This window comes from Vipera ursinii (assembly GCF_947247035.1).
Source record: "Vipera ursinii genome assembly, chromosome: 4".
Lineage (NCBI taxonomy): Eukaryota > Metazoa > Chordata > Lepidosauria > Squamata > Viperidae > Vipera > Vipera ursinii.
In genome coordinates this window covers 84,885,016-84,910,641 of record NC_139514.1, presented here as the reverse complement: position 1 = coordinate 84,910,641, position 25,626 = coordinate 84,885,016, and the positions used below count along the sequence as shown (strand labels likewise).

General features: G+C 37.7%; 2 protein-coding genes across 8 annotated transcripts in view; both read left to right on the top strand.

Moving 5' to 3' along the window:
* Window positions 1–14,445, top strand: part of TSGA10 (testis specific 10) — a 49,002-nt gene extending 34,557 nt beyond the window's left edge. For 2 of the 4 annotated variants that reach the window (XM_083362963.1, XM_083362964.1), the window contains exons 15-20: window positions 638–823; window positions 1,901–2,110; window positions 4,386–4,588; window positions 5,043–5,147; window positions 13,266–13,400; window positions 14,154–14,445. In XM_083362963.1, the coding sequence (XP_083219089.1) occupies window positions 638–823; window positions 1,901–2,110; window positions 4,386–4,588; window positions 5,043–5,147; window positions 13,266–13,400; window positions 14,154–14,178 (864 nt within the window). In that variant the 3' untranslated portion in view covers window positions 14,179–14,445. The remainder of the gene's footprint in view (window positions 1–637; window positions 824–1,900; window positions 2,111–4,385; window positions 4,589–5,042; window positions 5,148–13,265; window positions 13,401–14,153) is intronic. The other 2 variants (XM_083362966.1, XM_083362965.1) reach the window with 2 other exon arrangements.
* Window positions 14,446–16,511: 2,066 nt separating this feature from the next.
* CRACDL (CRACD like) overlaps window positions 16,512–25,626 on the top strand; it is a 49,119-nt gene continuing 40,004 nt past the window's right edge. For all 4 annotated transcript variants that reach the window (XM_083361540.1, XM_083361541.1, XM_083361542.1 and 1 more), the window contains exon 1: window positions 16,512–16,584. The gene's annotated coding sequence lies outside the window, so the exon portion shown is untranslated. The remainder of the gene's footprint in view (window positions 16,585–25,626) is intronic.

The window sequence follows — 25,626 nt, the reverse complement described above, 5'->3', positions numbered from 1 at the left end:
AATTGGAGGACAAAATGCTGTATATGCCACCTTAAACTCCAGGAAGTAAGATAAATAAATAAAAAAACATTTTTATCAGTCACTTTTATTATAAATAGCATGTAACTATGTGATGCATTCAGTTTGCAGGAACCTTTAATCTAAAGCATTTTTAAAAGACATCAGGATTTTGTACATAATAGCAAGCCTACAGATGCACCATTAAATGTTAGTCCTCAACTTATGTCCACAATTGACCTCAGGCTGTATGTTGCTAAGTGAGAAATTTGTTAAGTGAGTTTTGTCCCATTTTATGACTTTTCTTGCCACATTTGTTAAGTGAATCACTGCAATTGTTAAATTAATAACACGGTTGTTAAGTGAATCTGGCTTCTCCATTGACTTTGCTTGTCAGAAGGTTGCAAAAGGTGGTCATCTGACCCTAGGACACAGCAACCGTCATAAATATGAACCAGTTGTCAAGCATCCGAATGTAAATCACATGACCATGGGGAGGCTACAATGGTCATGTCACTTTTTTCAGTGCCATTGTAACTTCAAATGGTCATTAGACGTACTGTTGTAAGTTGAGGACTACCTTTAATAGTTTCAGATAGTAAACTAAGTCTCAAAAATAAAATCAAAATTTGTATTTTAGGAGAAAGAAAACGAAGATCTTATGGAAAACCTCCACATGGTCCGTGACCAGGCAGACAGATGGGAATCAAAGTTGCATCAAATGGAAAAAGATTATAACTCCATCCAGAGGGAACTTCTCAGTGTAGAATCTGAGAACCATAGACTGAAAGAGCAAACAGAATCGCATGAAATAGCAATTGGACAAGTAGGTTTTAAAAGCTTCCTCTTATAATCTGTCTCTGTCTCTGTTTCTCTAGCTCTCTCTCTCATTTTCTTTCAATGGCTAGTTAGTTGTACAGCTCTTAGATTTTTAAAGATGGTCTATGTAACACTTATTCTTTACCTCCCACATGAGTAAAGGGTTAAAGGAATGTTTTCTGATGCTTTGCATTTATGATCAGATTACAGCAGGGACTTTCAAAATGGATGTTTAAGGGAAAGGTATTGACCATTTGCTGTACTTGATTTTAAAACATTCTGGTATTTCTTAAGAAAGTTTAGGATTGGATTATAGGAGTGGAAAGGCATTAATGTTTATCTCTGGTAATTATGTATCACAAGCTTTCAACAGAGCCTGAATCCATCTTTTTAGATAGTAGATACGAGATATTGTAAAGTATTGTCTATGTCTAGTCCGGCTGTTTGAAAATAGTATGCATGTCTTTGTTCATTGAATAATCTTCTTTTTGACTCCAAAACTGAATTTACATTCCCAAAGTAAGATTTTTTAAAATAATTCTTTCTGTATTAATTCTTAGCTTCTATAAAATAAACAATTGTGCTTTATTTTGAATAACATATATCATTTCCATTTAGTTGCTGCATTATGACACAAATTCTTCAGGATTCACATGGTTTTCTATTTTATCAAGAGTTTTGTTTGTAGATGTAACAGTTGCACTGATATTTATACCACATGATACTTTCAATGTGCAATGAACTTCACATGGAATTCTGGATTGGTCTACTAGTGCTATAAAGTCTCTTAACACTCTCTCTCTCTCTCTCTCTCTCTCTCTCTCTCTCTCTCTCTCTCTCGTGTGTGTGTGTGTGTGTGTGTGCGTGTGTGTGTGTGTATGTATACATTTTGGTATAAAATGTTTAGTTTTGTTGATGTATTTTTAGATTCTGCTTTTATTTTTATTGACTGTAGAACATTTCAAAATTAACATAAAACAGAAGCATTTATTTAGATAAACATGCTTATCATTAAGAATTTTTTTCTTGAAGATACTCTTGCTGGTTTATTTATAATATAAATAACTTTTATTTTTTGGGGCAGCATTTAGCATCTGAAAAAGCCTGTAAGTCACAGATTTCTACTTTAGGTAAGTCTCTGGTGAAAATGGAGGAGAAACTTGAGAAAGTCCACCTGGAAAAGGTTTCTATACTCTCAGATTTGACTTCTGCTCGGGAACTGTGCATTAAACTGGACACTAGCAATGAGTTATTAAGTCGGCAACTAAAGAACACAACAAAAGAAGTAGAAAGAGTAGGTATAATATAATTTCGGCTTGATTTATAGAGAGCAAACGTTAAAGCTGAAAACTCATACACATTTTCCTAATGCTTGCATTTAATTCTTCCTGTTCATGGAAAATTCTTTACATGTCAGAATTTTCTCAGAGTCACCTGGACTGGAAATTCTCTATCACAAGAAGTATATTCTCATATCCCTGATTCATAGAATCTGTTAAGGTTAAAGTGGTAACACAAGATTTCTGTAAAATACCATACCTTCAAATGAGAGGGGTGTGTGTATGTATGAGTGAGTGTGTCAATTTTGCTTTGTGGTCCAAGGATTCAGTAGAACACAGCCATATGATTCCAGGAAAATGTACAATTATATCATGCATTTGTTTACATGTATTTCATTCCCACTCTTACATATTCTGAAGCACCTTTTAATCTTAAAATCTGAACTTTGCAGAGCCTTATTTGTTATTTCCTAAATCATAGGCAACATATCTTTTCAGCTACTAGAAAAGAACAACAGCTGTTGCTCTCCTGTCAGTGCTTGGGAGCACACATCTACTTGACCAATGTAGTCTTCTGTTCTAATATCTCTATTTGGGAGCTTGTTTAATTTTTAAACATCAAAGCAGAAGAAAACATTGCCAAATACTACTGTTTTTCATGAACTCTGGTGCCATGATTATTCTGTAGCAAATAATACATTGTATACCATATGGTCTGGATATACATAAAGCTGCTAAGAAAAGGTAAGTACTATCTGTGCTTATCTGAGAAACTGAATCTTGGATGTGGATTTAGCATATTTGTAGACATAGGGATCTCTGCGGGTATAATTCAAAAAAAGCCAAAAAGGCATGTGTGACTGTATGATTGAAGTCCCAACTCTAGAACCTTGTTAATGCTATCTCATTCTACATTGATTCTTGAGAGATACTTAATTTAAACTTGTCTTTTTTCTTTAAAACAATCAAATATTGCCAATCATAATTGAGTTGATGTATATGAATCCATCATTCATTCTTTTAGGCTCTGGGGAACATGAGTGAGAAAATTTGGGGAATGAATGATAATTTTTTAACCATCAAATCATTTTTATTTCTTTGTGCTAAATATTTTTCATATTTTTTCAAAACTCCTGATATATTTTTTAAATACTTGAGCTGAATAAAAGTTATGACTGGTTCATTTCAAAAAGAGAAATACCTGCAAATAAACTTTAGATTAAGCCAAGGCAGGCAATTGTTTTTGTGTACAGTAGGTCGTGGTTAATTTTAAAGGTTTAAGAAGCTCAGAGCACTTCAAGCATGATAATAATGCAATCCTGAAGTCAAATCTGTTGCCATTAAATCTTCTGTGTGAAATTTGGCCTGTCTGTCACTTTGTGCATCTGAGAAAGTGAGTGGTAGATAATGATAGTCTGAAAAAGTACTACCAGTCTTCTGATTTTGACAGCCACTTTAGAAGTTGATATTAAAATCTGGGGGCTATTAAAATGGTTGTGGTATCTCCATGTGGTTCATAGGTAATCCATCTTGATTTAAATATTCTAAATTTATTTACTGGGTTCTGATATATTTTGTATGGGATGGAATGCCCTACAGTATAAGATTCCTCACTAAGGACTAGGATATTGTCCAGCATATAAAAGGAAATTATAGATTATATTCTGCTTGCATAATTTAGTGTGTATGTACACTGGAACTCTGGAGCTTCAGATCATGTCTTATAATAGTATCAAATTGGGAAAAGGCTTAAATCAAAACTTTAAAAGCCTTAACTTTTAAACCATATATCTCCATGTCACGATTTGTGAGGGTTAGTGTACAGTGTCATTGGTTTACAATAGTTGGAAAGGAAACCACTTCCAAACTGGCAAGGCAAATAACTTATCTAAGAACAACCAGAAAACTCCACTTTCAGGGTTCAGTGATGTTACAGTATTATATTTTGTGATGAAATGTCTGCAAGAAAACCACCAAACTCAAAGAATACCAAGAATCCAATAATTGGTTTAGTTTTGGATTAACATCATAAGTAAAACCCATTTATTTTTGCACATTAAGAAAGATTACTATACTATCTTCAGAGAATACCACTGTAAGTTCTAGCAGAGAGAGGGTTACAGTTTTTACATTAAGAAAGAAAAGCTGAAAAGATTGATATCCATAGGTACTGGGGGGTAGGGGGAGGAGAAAGCATGGTATTTTCTTTGCAATTTACAACGTAATCTATCAATTTCTAATATAGTACATATTAAAGAAAATAAGAATGTTCATTATTTTGGCTTTCAGCTTCAGAATGAATGGGAATCATCTCACTCAGAAATAGAACTTCTGAGAAAGCAACTCAACAATGAAAGAATCTCAATTAAAAACTTGGAAACTTTGTTAGCATCCAATCGAGAAAAAGAGTATCAGTCTCAGATGATAAGTCAAGAGAAGGATTCTGAAATACATCTTCTTAAAGAACAACTTACTATGGCTGAAAGCAAAATGTGAGTAACCAGTAGAAATAACACTTAATTATCACAAGAATTGCTGTTATACTTTTTGTTATTTTCATTTTTACCTTCTTTAGGAGACCCTTTATTAGAGTGGAAGATAGTTTATTTAAAAGTTATTTGAAACTAGGGAAACTAAATATTAGGCAAAACAGCATCTATCTCATGGGAATAAAATAGATATTAGAATTTTTAAAACAATTTGTACCTTACTATGAAAACAATTTTGTTCAGTAAAGTTAGAAAATTTTAATATGGGTATTTAATGCCTTTAGACACAGCAAAAATATGAAATTGTTTCTGTTTTCCTTCTGGAAGCTTATCCAACTATTTTTTTTTGTATCAAATATATTGGAAGCTGTTCTTGAAAAACTAATCCTATTCTTTATTTTGTTATATTTGATTAGTTACATCCTTTCAGTTTAAGTGACAACTTTGTCCTTTATAGCGCTATCCAGAGTCGAGATTTTTCACAGATCAAAAACACAATTACTCAACTGGAATCTGAGTTAGATATCACCAAAAGACAGTTGGGCACAGAACGCTTTGAAAGGCAAGTGTGTGACCACATTTTTAATCATTTACATCTGTTATTCCCAGTTTAATAATATACATTTTAACTAATTTAGAAAAATCCAGGGCTAAAGTCATTAAATAATGCTACTAATTTATATCCACTAGAACTAAGACTAAAATTCAGCATTGGAGCATGCTTGTTAGAGAACAAGTACTATTTTTTACAATTTGTATTATTTCATGACTTAGTTGGGAATAGACTTCCATTTGATTGTACCCCACAGATATAAATCAGATTATTTATCAGTTTGAAATAAGTCGGATTTTATTTTATAACTAGCAAGTACTACATTTAAACCTTGTGGGTATTTATAGGTTGTTTTTAATAGAAAAGAGCAAGTATATTTGTAGATTACAGATTTTTTTCATAAAAACCTGAAAATATTGCAGACTTCAAAGAATGATGGCTGAATCATTCCATTGCATATTTCATATTTCATTACAAAATCCAATTATTTATAAAAAGTAACTAAAATGCACCATTCCTAATCTTCCTTCAGTAAGTAATCTGATGAGCGGAATAGCCCAGAATTAACTACCGTATATCTTCAGTTATTGCCCCAATACTTCCAGACTTCAAGGAAATTCAATAAAATTGATCACTTTAACTTGCCTCAAAACGTACCATCCAGGAAAATATTCTAAACACTGCAGATTTAGGGAAATTACTATTTCTGACTAATAGAGCTACTAAAAACACTTTCAAGAGTATATTCAAATAAAAGTCCAAACTTTTATTTGAATTGGTCTGGAAGTATAAAAGTGCTGACTGTGGGTCCATCTTTAGGTATATTTATTATATTTGTGTGATCTCTACTATCTAAAATAGCTTAACTCTCTAACCCACTGTATAATTTCTAAAACAGAATTATGAACCACAAACATAGGACAAGGTATTGAAATAAAGGGTAGAGAGGGGTAATTTGGTTAAATCACTTTTTCTCTTATGCAAATTGTGGAGAAAAATTATTTATTCTGTTGTTATTGGTATGGGGATGAGTTGAGCAAATGCCTACTGCTAGTAAGCAGATTGTCAGGCCTAGCTGACAAAACAATCTAGTCAAAATTCAGTTCTTTATTTGTTAACACTTTATAGACAGAATCTTGCCAAACTAAATCTACACTATCCTAATCTAATGGAAATGCATATACTCTGGAAGTGGATATCCTAAATCTCTTTTCACAATCCAGCTCTGGATTGCATGGTGTCTTGTCTCACACACACACACCCCTGCCCCCAACTTGGAACGTGCTACCTCCTTTCTGGGAACCTATTGCTTTACTGTAGTCCATCATTCTACGCCTTCATAAACACATTCTATCTCTAGATCCATTTTAGGCAGACTAAAAGCATAGACCTATTTGTACATACTGTGTGTGTGTGTGTGTGTGTGTGTGCTGTTGTTTTGAAAAAAGACAAACTACAATCACCTTTTGTTATTTACATATTCTAAATTTAAATTGCTATATTATATTACTGCTTTGTTTTGCTCTTTTAATAGATATACTGTATATCTAATTTATGCTTATTTATTAAAATTATACAATTAGACAGTTTCATCCTACAGGTAATTCTTGATTTACAGCCATTCATTCAAGTGATTGTTAGAAAGTATGATGATGCTGAATGAAGAGAGTTATGACCCCTGATGCAGTACTGCTGTGTCATGTTATCAGTATTTGGACATTTGATAACCTGCTTGCCCTTACAGTTGACCACAGGGCATTGCAATTACCCACTTGCCCATCTCTCCCCCATCTCAGCCCCTCACCTGGCCCACCAGCACTCACAAAACTGCTTTGGCTTTGGAGGCCTTGGCCTGCTTCCTGCCAGTTCTTCCCATGCTATCATGCCAGGGTCCATTTACCTCTGCATTATTCCGAAGCTGCTGATAGACACATCCCACTAATTAGGCTGTCCCACTGCCATCCTCCAAGAGGCTTCATTTTGTGATGGTTCAGAAGGTTTTCTCCAAATCACATGGAGAAGGGGCCTTGCAAAGTATGAGAAGAATGATTGCATTCACTAGCTTTCTAGCCTTCCTACCACAATCTTTCTGAAGGATAGCCACATTTGCTAGCTTTCTGGCTAAAAAGCCAGCAAACATCCTTCTGAAGGCTAATCTTACTTGCTAGCGTTCTCATTCTAAAGGTTAGTTGTGTTTGTTAGTTTTCTAGCCTTCATGAACCATTGCAAGAATAGGGGCCATTTGTAGGATGGTGTGAGTTGGCCTCAATAAGTAGGCCACACCTTGTATTGATTGGACACATCTGGCAGCAGCTACAGAGGTAGGTATTCCTGGATATAGTGCAACAGAGAGAGGGCTTGGCCCACCTGGGTGTGGTGTGGTGGGGAGAAAGCTTGGACTGCAGGTCCCAGGCAGGTTTCTGCACACCAGTAGGCACAGGGCCTCCCAGGGACTTTTCCACCCCCTGTGGCACTCTGCACTTCAGTTAATGACTCTCACAACTGCTTAACTACCACAATAGGGAGAGCCAGGATTATAGTTATTAAGTGAAACAGTCATGTGGGCATCTTGCTCAATGACTACTTTGCTCAGTGACCCAAATTTATTTATTGGGACCAGGTAATTTATTGGGACTTATCACAAAGTTTTATAGGCAGGTTTTCTTTGAATGAAACATAATTGTCCTTAAATGCACTTCCTTCCATGTAAAACTCCCATGATTTAATTTTTAAATACTTTGGGGAGTTTTAAGAATACAGGTAAAACTCAAAAAATTAGAATATCGTGCAAAAGTTCATTTATTTTAGTAATGCAACTTAAAAGGGGGAACTAATATATGAGATAGACTCATTACATGCAAAGCAAGATAGTTCAAGCCGTGATTTGTCATACTTGTGATGATTATGGCGTACAGCTCATGAAAACCCCAAATCCACAATTTCAGAAAATTAGAATATTACATGCAATCAATAAAACAAGGAGTGTACATAGAACAATATCGGACCTCTGAAAAGTATAAGCATGCATATGTACTGAGTACTTGGTTTGGGCCCCTTTTGCAGCAATTACTGCCTCAATGTGGCGTGGCATGGAAGCTATCAGCCTGTGGCACTGCTGAGGTGTTATGGAAGACCAGGATGCTTCAATAGCAGCCTTCAGCTCTTCTGCATTGTTCGGTCTCATGTCTCTCATCTTTCTCTTGGCAATGCCCCATAGATTGTCTATGGGGTTCAGGTCAGGCCAGTTTGCTGGCCAATCAAGCACAGTAATCCCACGGTCATTGAACCAGGTTTTGGTGCTTTTGGCAGTGTGGGTAGGTGCCACGTCCTGCTGGAAAATGAAGTCAGCATCCCCATAAGCTTGTCTGTGGAAGGAAGCATGAAGTGCTCCAGAATCTCCTGGTAGACGGCTGTGTTGACCCTGGACTTAATGAAGCACAGTGGACCAACACCAGCAGATGACATGGCTCCCCAAATCAACACAGGCTGCGGAAACCTCATACTGGACTTCATGCATCTTGCAGTGTGTGCCTCTCCATTCTTCCTCCAGACTCTGGGTCCTTGGTTTCCAAATGAGATGCAAAAGTTGCTCTCATCAGAAAAGAGGACTTTGGACCACTGAGCAACAGACCAGGTCTGTTTTTCTTTAGCCCAGGTAAGACGCTTCTGACGTTATTTGTTGTTCAGGAGCGGCTTGACAAGAGGAATACAACATTTGAAGCCCATGTCCAGGATCCGTCTGTGTGTGGTGGCTCTTGATGCACTGACTCCAGCCTCACTCCACTCCTTGTGAAAGTCCCCAACACTTTTGAATGGCCTTTTCCTGACAATCCTCTCCAGGCTGCGGTCATCCCTGCTGCTTGTGCACCTTTTTCTTCCACACTTTCCCCTTCCACATAACTTTCTATTAATGTGCTTTGATACAGCACTTTGGGAACATCCAACTTCTTTTGCAATTACCTTTTGAGGCTTTCCCTCCTTATGGAGGGTGTCAATGATGGTTTTCTGCACAACTGTCAGGTCAGCAGTCTTCCCCATGATTGTGATTCCTACTGAACCAGAATGAGAGACCATTTAAAGACTCAGGAACCCTTTGCAGGTGTTACGGCTTAATTAGCTGATTTGAGTGGGACAGTTTGAGCCTAGAATATTGCACCTTTTCACAATATTCTAATTTTCTGAGATTGTGGATTTGGGGTTTTCATGAGCTGTACGCCATAATCATCACAATTACGACAAATCACGGCTTGAACTATCTTGCTTTGCATGTAATGAGTCTATCCCATATATTAGTTTCCCCTTTTAAGTTGCATTACTGAAATAAATGAACTTTTGCACGATATTCTAATTTTTCAAGTTTTACCTGTAGGTGATGCAGGAAGCCACTGGAAGGAAAACAGACCCTATTTCAAATGTTTATAGTTCAAACCAAATTCAAAATCATACTGCCAAAATTCAGTGACAAATAACTGAATGCTGGTGGTATGATTTCAAGTTATTTCTTGAGGAGGATTTAGAAAAATTGGGATGATAAGCTTCCAGAAGGCAGTTCCCTTCTTTGCTTCAGATTGAAAGAGAAGAACCTTTAAAATCTATGTTATCAAGTGTTGGTGATTTTGCCACTGAATTTAGTGGCATAGTCTCATGTTGTTGGAACAGATGCTTTGCTGAGAGCTGCATATGATCTGTAGAACATGGATTATTTACCCCAGCCAATACTGAATAAAGATATGAAGCTGTGTACTACATTAAATTTAGCAGTGAGAGAATGGCAGTTTTCTTACTTTGCAATCCATCATTAAATCCTGACTTATTTTGTCTCTTGAAAAAAATAAATGTATCTCTAGATCTGGGCAGAGAGGTCTAGAATCACCTAAATACAATTCCAGTGGGCCAAAGAGGTGAATGTTACCTAATAGAGTAATGAAACAGGAGTTAATGAAAAACATAACTATATGACGTAGATGTATTTCAAAGCTGAGCTTGAGTTTAAACACAGAATGATCAAGAAAAATGTTACCATTGACTGACTCCAGAACAGGTAACTTTAGGCTAGATAATTGACTTAAAATAACAGTTTCCTTTATTCTTAATCTCAAACTCAGATTTTCCAGTGGTATTTACCCTGGCTCTGAATAAAATCCAAATGAAATTTCTTTTCCACCCCATCATTCTGTGTTGGAACGAGAGAGATCAGGTTTTTACCTCCTGTGTGACATCCTTTCAAGTATTTGAAGAGTGTGTTTATATTACCCAGTCATCTTTTCTCATATCCAACTCCTTCAATATTTCTTTGTATTACTGATTTTTTTGTCCTCTGATCATTGTTGTCCTTCTAACTCAATCCATTTTTATTATTTTTTTTGAAGTATACTGTTCAGAAATCATCTTGTGGCAAGATGGGCAACAAATACATTTAATAAATAAATAAATAAAATAGATACTTGAGGTGATGGTCTAACCAGAACAAATGCAGCAATTACTATCTGTAAATTTGGAAATTATATATCTGTTGATGCAGCCTAGAATTCCATGTGCTGTCTTTGCAGCTAACATACTGCTACTTCATTCAGTTTGCAATCAACCACAGATAATCCCCACTTACCAAATATTCATTCAGCAATTGTTCAAAGTTATGATGGTCCTGAAAAAGGAGACTTATGAGAGGTCTTCAGAGTTGAAGCTATTGCAGTGCCCATTGTTCACATGATCACAGTTTAGGCATTTAGACCACTCGGAGGCTCCAACTGGTACAGAATGCAGCCGCGAGATTTGTGTTGGGAGTCTCCCGATACTCCCATGTTACACCTCTGCTCTGCGAGCTGCATTGGCTCCCAGTTGTCTTCCGGGTGAGGTTCAAGGTGCTGGTATTGACCTACAAAGCCCTACATGGCATGGGTCCGGAATACCTTGGGGAGCACCTGCGGCCGGCATCAACTTCCCTCCGCCCAATACGCTCCCACAGAGAGGGTCTCCTCAGGGTGCCTCCGGTCAAAGAATGCCGACTGGTGGCCCCCAGGGGGAGGGCGTTCTCTGTGGGCGCGCCGGATTTATCGAACCATCTTCCGGTTGAGCTCCGGATGGCGCCCGACCTTCACTCCTTCCGGCGTGATCTAAAGACGTATCTTTTTGAACAAGCTGGCCTAGCCTGATGGGAGGGGGTTGGGTTTTTATTACTTTTAAATGCGTTTTAATCTATCTAAGAGTTCTGGGCACTTGTTTAATCTTTTTTTAAATTTTTGTATTCTGTTTTTTAACATGTATTGCCCTGTTCACCGCCCTGAGTCCTTCGGGAGAAGGGCGGTATACAAATATAATTAATTAATTAATTAATTAATTAATTAATTTGGCAACCTGCTCACATTTACAATGGCTGCAGTGTCCCATAGTCATGTGATTACCATTTGCAACCTTCTACAGGCAGCTTCTGACAAGCAAAATAATTGGGGAAGCCAGTAGGAAATTGCAGGTTGTGATCTTATGACATTGAACTTAACAACTCACAATGATTCACTTAATGACTGTAGCCAGAACTGATGTCATAATTTTGTGTAGTCATATATTTTACTACGTGCTGTGTAGCAATGGAGTTGCTAATCCCATTTATGGTTGGTAAGTGAGGTCTACCTGTATTATTCTAAGACTATCTGTGTGATTGCTATGAGCAAGCGAAGTACTCCCTATCCCATTTCTTTCCTTTGTATTTTAGGTTCCTAAGTTCACCCCCTCCTCAAGAAGCTATTGCTAGACCTCACTGTTCAGGGCTTGGTGCTTTTTCATTTCCGATTTAGCATCTTCATAAAGCCAGGTCAGCAGTTTTGGATGAGGTATTATCAGTATGCTGATTATACCCAGCATTTACATATCCCTTTAGGTCATCTGAAAGATGTGGTGGAGTTATGTTCCAGTTCTGGAGGCTGTGGGTGCCTGGACAGGATGCAACAGGCTTCAAAACAACCCTAGCAAGATTAAATGGCTATGGGATTTGGAGGTTTTGAGCCTGTTGCTTGGTTATATTGTATTGGATTGTGGCTTTGTGATTTTTCCCCTGGCTAGTATGGGTTTTATATATTTTTCTGTATGTTCTTATTTTTAATATTGTGAGCTGCTCAAAGCCAGGCCTCCAAGATGGGTGGCCATATAAATCCACTAAATAAATAAATTATGATCTTTTACTTTCCTGATATCAGTTCTGTTTTGGGGGGCTACCACTCTGTAGTCTTCCTTTGTGATCTGGTTCTGTTTTCATTTCTTGCATGTATCTTTTTTATTTCAGTACTTTGTTAAGCTTTTTTTTTAGTCACATTGATTTTTTTTTTTACTTACCTTTTATCTCCTTATTGAAACTGCTTCCAAATGTTCTTTTAACATAGCCTTGTTTCTAATTGTATTTTCAATATAATCTTCCTTAAGAACTTTTGAGCTTCTTTTTCCATTAGCTTCTCCCACCATTGCATGTATTTATCCTTGTACTGAGTAGACTGAAATAAAAGGAGATAAAATCACTGTCAAAAGTGAGACCAAAGTAGAGGAAAGGATGTTTGGCAATAGGCTGTGTTCACCATATAAATGGGCCGGAGACCTGAAGAGACAATAGTTGTAAAAAGGGAAAATAAGATTTTAGCAGTCTCTTTATATGTAAGTGTAAAAATAATAATAAACTTGCTGCTGGGGAGACTAGCAAAAATATTGTATTACTTTCTTCTGGTCTTTGTATGTAACCAGTAAGACAAACACTATACTAATTAGAAGGAAACAATTTAAATAACTCTAGTCGAAATTCCATAGAAAGCTGGAACTTTGGTCTACATTTGAAATAGTCACTGATAGAATTCCAAGTCACTGATAGAATTCCATCTAGTCCAATTCTCTCTGAACTCAAATGTCTGATATTTTGTTTTAAATATTTTTATTGAATCAGTTACTCTTTGACCTTTATGTGTTGTCCTTACTTCAATATCTAGGCACTTACTGTCCAAAATTAGGAAAAAAATTATTTGTGTCCCTTTTAAAAATCAAAAGTTAAAAATATCCCTCTGAGATTTTTAAGAGACACTAGCTGCTGGACTTAGGAAAGTTATGTGCATTAAGTACTCTTATTTAAATATTTTTTTGAAAAAAAATTAGGGAACGTGCAGTCCAAGAACTTCGCCGGCAGAGTCGTACAGCTTCATACCATTTAACTTCTACAATAAGATCAATATCACCTGAACGTTCCCGGCACTGGTCTCCTGAGAGGTCTCTGGATAGATCTTTGGATGGGTAAGAAAATGTCTGTTAAAAATATATCTCCTTTCTCTCACTGTTATTCAGGTAAAGACCTGCTCTTTATCATGTTACAAAGGCATCCTTAAATTAGAAATTTTCTGTTGCTGTTCCACAAAATTGTGCCCAAAATAGCTCATGAAATATCAAGTGTCAAGAACTAAGAGAATTATAATTTTAATTTGTTTTCTTGTGTTCTGAACTGTTTCAGCACATATTTTGGTTAGGTTAACATATCAGTGTCAACCATGGAAAAGCGGGGGGTTGGGGGCTTGGAGCGTTTTCAGACTGACAAAAGTACTGTCCTGCACCAAGCCCCCACCTTTTTGTATGTTAATCATGATGTCAGATATTATGTTGCAATGCTGATTTCATCATTCTAATGCAAGCAGAAGGTTCCTGAAGATGCCGTTGATGTAAACTCATTCAATGATATTTAGATCTCCTCATATCATTCTGTATCTTTTGTTTCCTTTCCTTTTCCTTACCACAAAATTATTGCTTTTGTAAGAGCTTATTTTGGGAGGGACTATCGATTATAGAACTGTATAGATTAAACATGCTTTTGAGATAAGCAATAAAATTTGGCATGTTTTTCCACAGAGACCATAAGTATTACCCAAAACACAATTTGTTGATACCTTTATAATTCAAGAATGAAAAAAGAGATTTATGTTATGTATGTTTGTCTGTGAAAGGATTGGACAATCACCACTGGATAAAATACAAAATTTCTTTCTTCTTTCATAGGGATTCTATTTCAAAGGACTTCTAATTGAAGAAGATATGGAAAAAATTAACATCCGTTATAGAAATACCAATACATGCCAAACCAAACTCAAGATTTATTAAAACAGTTGCTTTAATCCAATTGGTAAAGGATAATGTTCAGAGTGCTTATTAACTGAAGAAGCCTTTTATTTGGGGCATTACAATAAAAGCAATTATTGTTTTATAAAATAATTTTTATTATTAAAAAGATGTTCTGAAATGAAAATTGAACTACACACCATCAAATATATTAAATGAAAAATTTAAACAGCTTCTTATTCTTCATTTATTTGTTGTATCTCAGTTGCACATTTGCTAAATTATTTAACATTTCGAGAAATTGATAGACAAAATCAGTTTTACACAATCATTCAATTCTTGAATTATTTTTTTAAAAAGCTGATGACAAAGTCAGTGGTTTCTATCCCAATTTCTCCTTCTGAGAATGAATAAAGCACAAAGAGTGTGCTGATCTCTGGATACCCACACTGACTCGACTACTCCTGGAGTTTAGGGTATCCAAGGAATAGAGTTTGATAGGCTGTGATGGACGAGAGGGTTGGCAAAACTCATACATATATTTTGGGTAAAGCAAATCCAGTACATCTTCCTCCTATTTTTCCCACAACAATTTTGGACTGAGAGAGACTGACTGGCCCATAGTCACCCAGCTGGCTTTCATGGCTAAGGCAGGACTTGAACTCAGTCTCCCGCTTTTTAGCCTGATGCCTTAACCACTATGTATTTCTATCATAGTGCCATCATTTTCCTATCATTTTCAATAGAATTTCCAAGATTCATTAAAACTTTAGTTTTATTTGCATTGGGGAGATCCACATTACTCATACTTTGACTTATTGAAATCAGTAAAAAATAAGAAATGTCTTAACAAATCATAACTTGAACATGTCCATTGTAAGATGTAGCTACAAAAAATGCCCTAAACTGCATTAACAAAAGTATAATGTAAGATAAGGAAAAGTAATTGTTTATTCTATATTGTTCAGACTACATCTAAAATATTATAAAACTTAGGCAGAACGATTGGCAGCATTAAATATTTAGTCTGGGAACAAGTGTTTTGAGACACATGACAGCTATGAATCTCAGGCGCTATCATATAGAAGACTGGCTTGTTCCAGGAGACAGGACAAGAAAGAATAGGTTTACACTTTACATTACAAGATTATTTATGGTTGGGTATCAAGAAGAATTTTCTCATGATTGTTCAACAATGAAAGATACTCCTCTGGGAGAAAAAGAATTTAGTTGCCATGGAAAAATTAGATGTCTAGCATTAATTTCCTTTAATTTCACAAAACTGGTGAAATTTGGTTAGTTTAACTGATTAGTAAGTTGACATCTTGGGAGTTATCTTTTTAAACAAACAGAATTTTCCTAGAATCAGTAATGGTCTGTGATTTTCGTAGAATAATTCCAGGTTTGCATACCAATATCCTCTAGTTTTATATGACTAATAAGATTTAAATTGGACTAGCCATTTAAATTGGCACTCCTGGCCGTTTTCTAAAACAATCTTGTTATGACTGTTGAATATGATTATTTTGGCTGATTAGGAAGCTGGAGTTAGAGGCTTGAAATACAGCTTTTCCTCTGGAAATGGGTTTCCATGGAAATTTTGTCACTTACTGCATTTATGCCTTCCAACGGGCCTTTGATTTTATTAATACAGCTGGGAAGATGGTGTTCTGGACTATTTTACCCTATGGTTTATTAGAGGAATTAAGGGGTTAGTAAAATTATTCTAAAACCCTACTGTTATTAACCGTTCTCATTTATCTAGAATACACTCCAGTTCTACCTGCATCAATATCACTGCAAACGTGCCCATTATGGCCAGGTTTTCCCCAACCTTCAAAGAATCCTATTCTTTCGCTTAACTGCCAATGAGCCTCACTGAATGTGAGCGGTATATCCGAAGGCTTGTGCCGTGCAGTAATTTACTTTGTGACCGACGACATTAAACTTCGGTGCAGGAAGCGAAACCGGGGGGGGGGCGCATTTTTACAATTCTTTTCCGTAATCAATCCTCGTTTCTTCGGAGACAAACCCTGAGGAATTGAGCAGAGTTTTCTTAGATAATAAGCCAATACAGGACTGCAATGTCAGGCGGACGCTTTCTGGCCAATGCTTTGGCGAGGAAGGTGGCACGAACGGTCTCAGGAGGGAGAGCACCGATTCGAGCGAGTCTCCAGCTCAGGTTCCCTCTGCTCAAGCTGGGAATGCCAATGGGTTGCTTCGTGAATGACCTATGTTCCCTCCTCTCGTCTCCCCTGGCAGCGCCCGGAGTTGCGCTCCGCCTCTTACTTCTCGCTCTCGTCGGTCAAGGTGCCTAGTGGGCCTCTCTTCCGCGCTGGCAATCTCTTGCCTCCACGAGGCCGACGGAAAGGTGAGTGCCGCCGCGGCTGTCGAGCGGCAAGGCTGCCGAAGTTTAGCCAGGGGAAGCGGCCCTCCGGGTTGGGGCGCACCTGGCGGGAATATAGCTTCCCGTCAGAGCGCGCACAGCCAGCAGGCCAGCCTCGCCACCCGGCTGCGCCTTCAAAGCTCTTTGGTTTCCTTGTGCGCCGCCTAATCCGCTGCTTGTTTGCCCTGAAGGAAGTCCCAGGAGGTAAAAAAGTAAGACTTCTGCTGGTGCGTGCAGACTCGCTTGTTGGCAGCGATAAGTAGGAAGCTGTTTCCTCGAGCAAAGGACATTTTGTGGAACAATTACCTGAGAGTGCCCGCTTAATTTCCAGAAGATTAGTGTGGATTCATGAGTTTCAGCCTAACCGAGCAGAATGTCTATGGAGATTCTCAGTCATCCAGGTCATGGTTGTCTCAAAGGTGTTTTTCCCCCCAGAAGGAACTGGACTTTCTTTAAAAGTTCAGTTGCCTCTTGAAAAAGCACCTTTGGAACAACCATGACCTGGATGACTGAGAATCTCCATAGGCTGAAACAACCAAGCAGAATAATAACAGAAAAGAAATCTTGGTTTATTATTTGAACTCCTGGTTCAGGCAGTCTTCAAGAAACTATGGATGGGGTAGTTTTCTTAATGTAAGTGGGAGTTAATCGAGTACTAGCACTGAGATACTTTCTTGTTTTTAGAACCCAAAGCTAGGGCTGTTCCTCAAAGCACAAAGTGTTGTCCGCCCTCCTTGAACCAGCAAAAATGACGGCTGGCCCTGTTGCAGATCCCTAATATGCCATAGGAAATGTGGAACCAGTTCTTTATTGTGTGCAAATTTGCTAAGAGAAAGGATTGGTGGATCAAGTTGGCTTTGCTTCTCTCCCTCCTACCAGATGTCACCAGCCAATGAGAAGACATTCATTCACCCGTTATTCTTCTTAAGGTGGATGAGGGCTGAGTAGGAAGTAGGTTTTAATGGAGATCCCACTGTATTAATCTGCCCCACCATCCATGACTGTCACTAGTTAGGCTGATCCTTCTTTCAAAGTCAGATCTCTGGGCCAGGCATTATCCTGGACATCCTGTAAGTGAGAAGCCAGTTTGAAAGATCTAGATCTTCCTATTCTCCAAACCAGAATGGGCATAGAGGACAGTGCTCAGGGGCAGGAGAGTGTTGTGCCAGCTTGTAGTGGCTAGCAGATCTCTTGCAGCCCCTGATAATTTCTACTATTTGACATTATTTCATAATCCATTTTAAAGCCATTGTGATGGAAACTGGAACAGATAGTCCTCAATTTACGTTCAGTCACTGTGATGCATTTTAAAACCATTGTGGTGGAAATTGGTACAGGCAGTCCATGATTTACAATAGATCACCTAATAGACTCCCCAAAGTTATGTACCCCCAATACTTAAGGCCCATTTTTGAAGTTCTGATGGGTGCACCCTCCCACTCTGCAAATAATGCGACCACATTTTTGGCAATTAGCATCTGGCCCACATGTGCAGCCATTTGCAGCATCCCACAGTCACATGACTGTGATTTATGATGTTTTTGCTGGCTGAAATCCAGTTTTCAGCAAAAATACCTCAAAGCAAACAATGGGTTTGCTTAGTGACTGCAGGGGTCACTTTACAATTGCAGCATTTGTTTAACAATTGCTGCAAAAAAAGGTCATAAAATCGGGTTGGTCATATGACAGTCTTCATTACAACTATCACAACTTACTATTATAATTGGCAGACTCCATTAGGGTCACAAATTGAATACTACCTGTATCATGTTAAGATATAAAAAAGTAAATGCTGCATTCCTTCAAATAAACCTCACTTCTCGAATACTTATTGGGCATGTATTTCCTTGGGAATAGTACAGGAAGTATTTGCCATTGCTACCTTCCATGATGTTTTTCTTTCACGTTCCAATCAAACCTGCAACTTGAGCTATACATCTGCAGACATACAATGGCTATCTTCATTTTTTTATTCATTTCAATATGTGTCCAAATCTTGAAGGTATTTTTCTCAAGACATGTTAGTTACATGATCTGAAGAGATCTATAATTTAGAATTGTCAATTAACTGACATTTTGCAAAGCCAGCTAGAGATGATACAGATCGGTCACATTTTTTAGGATACAAACTGATATAAAGAGGGCCAAATGGAATAACAATCTTAATTCTCCACAAAGATACAAAAAGTACAGACTGGTGTGTCCACATATATCTTGCCAGTGTCTCTGGCAAAGCCTCCAGAAAAGGATGGGATCAAATACAGGCAGTCTGACTTATGACCATTCAGTGACCATTCAAAATTTTGATGGTGTTGAAAAAACAGATTTAAAACTTCAGCCTGAAGTTACAGCCCCATGTGGCCATGTGATCAGAATCATGTAATTTGTAGGAATGGCACAAGCAGTTTGGAGGATGAAACATTCAAAGGATTGTGTGAATGGGATGCCAGCTTGGAGAATGGTGCAAAGCGGCCTCTGAAAAAAGGCCTGCTATTTGCTATGCTGTTGGGCCAGGATGGGCTTGCTAAAGGTTCTAGGGGCACTGTGTCTCTGTGCCACACTGCCCCCCCCCACAACTCACACATGTGCTGCAAAGCAGTCATGTGACATTTTGCTTAACAATCACTTTGCTGAACAAACAAGATTATGGTCCCAATTGTGGTTGTGAGTGCAGGATCACCTGTATATAAAATTTATTTTAGCATTTAATGGGCGTTTTGAAGGCTATATGGTGCCCCCCCCAACTTTTCTGGCATCAAGCACAGGTTTTAGAAGAAAAATTGTCTTCCACAGTGGTGAGGGGAGGGGGATGGTTCATGTGCAACCTAGATCCTGTACATGCACAGATGAAGCTTTGCTCACTCGCACTGCTTATGTGGTCTGGTTCCTAACAGGCCATGAATCGGTACTGGTCTGTGGCCTGAGAATTGGGGGTCCCTATTGTAAGGGACAAATAAATGTCTTGAGACTTGCGAGTCATTAAACATTGCAGCCCTTAACAACAAAAACATGAACTTTAACATGAACCTTGATCTTACTCACTTCAGATTGCAGCATGCTATACAAAACCTGCTATGACCCTCAGATCAAAGGAAGATAGTAACCTAAGCTAGGCAATGAAGTCTTCTGAAAGGACTTAGTTTTTAAATAATTATGTGCCATCAAGTCAGTACTGACTCTTAGTTACCACACAGATATTCTCCATGATGATGAACTGTCCCTTATCTGGCCTTTCAGATCTTCCAACAGTGAGATGGGCAGTTATTCAAATTTGATTAATAAATAAGTAACTAATTAGTGTACTGTAACTGCTGTTGGTTGTCTTCTTCTCTTTCCTTTTACCTTTTCCAGCATTAGAGCTTTCTCCAGGGAACTAGATCTTCACCTAATGTGTCCAAAGTAGGATACTTAATTATTGAGTTCTATTTATTTACTCGGAGAATAAATTGAAATGGAGCAAGTTTAGTGATTTGTTTCAAACTAGAGGTAGTTCTCAGCTTATGACTGGTTGTTTAACAACTGTTCAAAGTTATGATGGCTTGGAAAGGGTGTTTTATCGTCTATAAAGCACTTTCAATCATCCTAACATGTCGTATTGCCCATCCCCAGTTACATCATTGTGATCTGGGTGCTTGGCAACCTGTTTGCACTTACAACTGCAAGCAGCACACAATCATGTGATTGCCATTTGCACGCTTCTCTGCTGGCTTCCCTAAAAAGTCAGTGGAGAAGCTGGCATGGAAGTTGCAAGCTGCTGTTACCTGACAAAAGATTTCCCATCCCTTCCACATATAGGTGGCTACAGAAATGAAGCTTGGATCTTCCTTTCTGCAGCCCAGCACAGGAGTTCCTCTCCCCTCCATATGTGGAAGAGAACAAGTGTGCTGGCTGGAGAAACAAAGCAGGGATTGTGAAGAAGGGAGAGGAGCCCCTGCTCTGGACTGGAGAAACAATGTGGGGATCCTGAAGGTTCAAGTTTCCTCCAATTACATTTGCAATTGGGAGAGTCAGGATTGCTTTCACTGAGCGAAGCGGTCATGTGAGTATCTTGCTTAATGACTCCTTTGATCAATGACCAAAATTCCAGTCCCAGTTGTGGTGGTATGTGTTACTCATAAGTGAAAACATTTCAGAAAGACTTTAACAATCATATTTCCCTCTTTTTGCAGAAAACAAGATTTTTATAAGTTATTGCAAGCTTTTTAGATAACAAGTAGGTTTTTTATTTTAAAAGGTAGCAATCTTGAAAAGTTACCAACAAAGCCACAGTTTAATAGTAGTCCAAAATAAACATCCACATCCAGCTTACAAAACTATTAAAAGTATGTTAATTATTTTATATATACCAGTATTACAGCTTCTTAGTTAGGCTTGATGAATATTGGGTTGAGATAAGACGAGAATGTTGTTGAAGATAAGTGGTTATAATGTTTGAAATATGGCCAGCATTTGCATTTTCAGAACTGAATGGTCAGCGATTGATTCTTTATTCAAATTACTAGTTATCTTATTTGGATATCAATAAGTGACAGACTAACATTAAGCTAATGATCTTATAATATGTAACTTAATTACTGAGTCTTCCTACCACTTCCATTTGTCGCTTTTCTTCTCTTTGTCCCTGATGAGGAATACAAGTAGTCCTTAATTTACAAAAATTCATTTCATGGCCTTTTAAAGTTATAATGGTACTGAAAAAAGTGACTTATGACTGTTTTTCACATTTACACTTGTTGCATTATCCCCATGGTCATGTGATCAAAATTTGGATGCTTAGCAGCTGACTCATGTTTATCACGGTTGCAATGTCACAGGCTATGTTATCATCTTTTGCAACCTTCTGATGAGCAAAGTCAATGGGAAAGCAGACTCACTTAACAACCATGTTACTAACTTAACAAATATAATAAATGAAATAATAAATGAAATGAAATGCAGTGATTCACTTAACAATTGTGGCAAGAAAGGTTGTAAAATGGGACAAAACTCACTTAACAACTGTCTTGCTTAGCAACAGAAATTTTGGGCTCAGTTGTGATCGGTAGTTTGAGGACTACTTGTAGTAGGGAATTCAAAAGTCTTTCTCCCAGGTTGGCTGGTTTAATCAATGTAACCTAGGTACAGATTTTCTTCCTCATATGCCATGCCTCATGTGCCATTTCAGAATGTATTTCATTTGGTCTTGAATAATTGTGGTTGTACAACATACTAACCCATAGTTAACTGAATCATAGTTTATTCAGTTAACTCTGTTTATAAGTTCATGTGATAAATTACCCCAATGCTGGCCAAATTTCAGAATTTATTGATCTCAGTCAACCTAAAGAGGGTTAGTGAGCCTAAGTAAAACATTTTTTTCTTATTTCTGATTATACATTAAAGGTAAAGCTAAAGGTTCCCCCGCACATGTGTGCTAGTCGTTTCCGACTCTAGGGGCCGGTGCTCATCTCCGTTTCAAAGCCGAAGAGCCAGCGCTCGTCTGAGGACGTCTCCGCGGTCATGTGGCTGGCATGACTAGACGCCAAAGGCGCATGGAGCGCTTTTACCTTCCCACTGTAGTGGTCCCTATTTTTCTACTTGCATTTTTGCGTGCTTTCGAACTGCTAGGTTGGCAGAAGCTGGGACGAGTAATAGGCGCTCACTCTGCTACGCGGCACTTGGGATTCAACCCGCCAAACTGCCGACCTTCTGATCTTGGACATGTCTCACTGAGCAAAGTTTTGTTTTAATCATGGGTTTTTTTTCAGTGAGCTGGAGTCAGAGCAGGTTCATATGACATGTTAAGCTGTAAATATAGCTGGATTGGTTAAATATTGTGTGTGAATTTGTGGGAGATTTGTATTAATGGCATTCAAGCTATCAAGAAGCATTGCTTCTTCTCAGGGTCCCAATTAATAATTTATTGTTCTGAGCTAGTTGTGTTATATAAATTATGGTTCCTTTCCCTCTAAAGCAGGAGTGAGGAACTATGACCCCATAATGGCTCAGGAATTCTGGGAGTTGAATTCCACAGATCATAACAGGGCCATAGTTCCCCACCCCTGCTCTAAAGAATAGTAAGATGGAAAAACAGGTCTAGAGCTATGATAGATTGTATAATTATAATTTTAGCAGGAGAAACACATTCTATTACATTTTACTTTACTTTCTCTATCAGTTTTCAGTGCTTGTCTTATGGCAATGGAAAGGCTATTCTTTCTTTATAGGCTGTAAAAAGAATGGAGTAGAGTAAAAATGGTAGTGTTGCTTGGTTACATTTTATCACTTGGGAATCAGTGCTCCACATGGCTCAGTTTGCATTAGATTCCAAAGGGATTTCTCAAGTAATTTATTAGTGAAATATGCTCAGGTGGAAATAATATTTGTCAGACTTTAATTATTATACAAGTGTTCTTCCCAATTCATATTAATAATTGAAATAATTACTTTTTTAAAAAAGATATAAATGTATGGGTTCAGTATGAGTTGTTAACATATTTTAAAAGTTTCATTATTGTTTGTTTAGGATTCAGAGATGGATGTTTTAATGATGCATGTTTCTACAGAAGAGACAGGACTAATTTATTACTTTGGAAGTTTGTGGAACTTTACATTATAACACAATATTCATTTTAAAATGTTTGAATTGATGTAACTGTAGTGATCCTAGCAAATACATTTTACAGGGTCATTCTAAATGCTTGGACCAGCAGAAGATTTACCATATTCTGACAGTATTCCATATATTGTAGGTAAAAAAATTCGGAAAGAATTTTTGTGTGTCTCTCAGTTTTTACCTCTGTAATAAGGGGGCTAGAATTTATTTATTTGGTTTATGTGACACTCCATTTCTGAATACTCTAGCAGTTTACATAACAACATAAAATTCAATTTATACTATAAAAATCATAGTATAAATGTAACAGCAAGAAAGCTGATTAAGTCCCAATGCCTTTTTGTACATTGACATTTTTTGCAGTTCTTTGATAATATAATAGAGAAAGAGAGAGAGTGGTCCTAGAGACTGGGGAACCATCATTTAGAAGGCTCAAGCAAGGGTCCCTGCAGATCACATTCCTTTAGATTTGTAACTCTGAGCAAGAGAGCAGTTTCAACATAGAAAAGATGGTCTGGGAAATATCCAGTCACTCATTTATATAGTAACAACCCAGAGTTCTCACTCAAGGTTCAATTGATCAAACTTAAATTATCCTACTTTGTATACCTTATGTGGAGGCCTGGCATCTCAAAGGAAGGTTCTAATGCTGGTTAAGGTGGAAAGAAAGAGAAGAAGATGACCAGCAGCAAGATGGATAGACTCAGTTATGATGGCAGGGAGTGCACCATTGGAAGACCAGATCAGAGACAGTTTATTTTAAATTCACCACAATTTAAAATAAACCCTGAGGTGAATCAAGAATCACAGGCAGAAATAACAGGAAGTTGGCATTCAGATAGAAGGTGGCTAAAATTCATATGCAGTTGGATAGATGTTTTAGAGCAGAATAGCTGAAACTGACTAGTATTTGTAGTTGAAACTGGTAAATGCAGGGAAACTAGCAAAAAAGCAGCAAAAGTGTAGTTTATCATTCTCCATTTTCTGGAAAGTACACATGGAAAAATGAGGCTGCTGTATCAAAAGATAAATAGCCTCATGGATGTAATTTCAAAATATAGTAGATACAAATTTATTCAAATACACCATTTCTTGAAATACCGCTGGTTTGCTTTCCATTCCTCTATCTTCTTGAAAGCCTGGGAATAAATTAATTTCCCTTCAGGATAGTATTAATGGAGAGGACAAATGTAGGAGAGACATGACTACAGTCAAGGCTATCTAGTGACCAGAGGAATACCTTCCCAACTCTGCTCACATCTACAATAGGTCAACGTGTCTTATCTCCAAGATAATGAATTGACAAAGGCTTACAAAGGTAGGAGAGAAGTGGAATGTCAGTACTGCTATCATACACTTGAGCTTCGTATCTGCTAGCTGCCAGTTTGCTATGAACTATGGGGAGAAGGAGCTGGTTGGGAAAGGGGGGAAGTTAACTACTCATCATACCTTCCAGAGACACCAACTTAAGGTCAAAATGCTGGGAATGAAATGGAATGGCTCACCAACCAGCCTCCTGTTGAGATAGTTCCCAAAACAATTTATTCAAATATAATTGGACAATAAGGGACCAGCAAGGAGGAGGAACTGGGGAGGAACTGGACACAGAAAGTTAACTGGGAAAATCTGTCATGCAAACTTCAGTTTTGGCTTTGCTGTGCTGTAATCCACTTGGCCTTTAGTAAACTAAACCTTTCACACGGAATGGAGTTAAGAGTCATTCTTAATTAAAGGACCAAGGGGCATGACTGACATAGTGTTGGTTTCAAGGAGAAAATAATCCTTAGTCCAATACCCTTACTGATGACTCAAGGCTGTTGGATGCTTGAGCTAAGGATTGGATGAAGTTAGTGTTGTGCAATTAGGGGGAGTGTTAAGAGTGTCAGAGCAAATAGAGGTAGGACCACAGAACAATACATATGGGGAAAGGGAATTCTCTTTATAGAGCAGCCCTCAACCCAAAGCAGTTATTGATCACATAATTTTTTTGGGGGGAGGGGAAGTACTTTGCTTCTATCAGAAGCACAACTATAAAGCAAAATGGCATTCTTGTAGTCTTTGAAAACAATATATTTTCTCTAGGGGTGTATAATTGAATATTAACTATCTTTTTCCACAAACTATCTTAACAATTTCACTTTTGAGATTTCTATATATTGTGTAAAGTTATATATCCAATTCTAAGGAACTGTGGAGACCATAGCTTCCTGGGCAACATCAAATTCTAGTAAGAATTCAGGTCAGGGACTCCTTCCTTGTTTCCTAGCAACTTGGGATAGTGGGGCTTTTTCTGTTTGAATGAAATCATTCAGCAACAGAGACCAGGATCATTTGCACGGCCCAAGGCGATATTTTGCATACACTTGGGAAGAAGCTCTGTAACATAACACATTCCTGCCTGTTTATAAGAGGAAGGCTCTGCCGTTTAAATC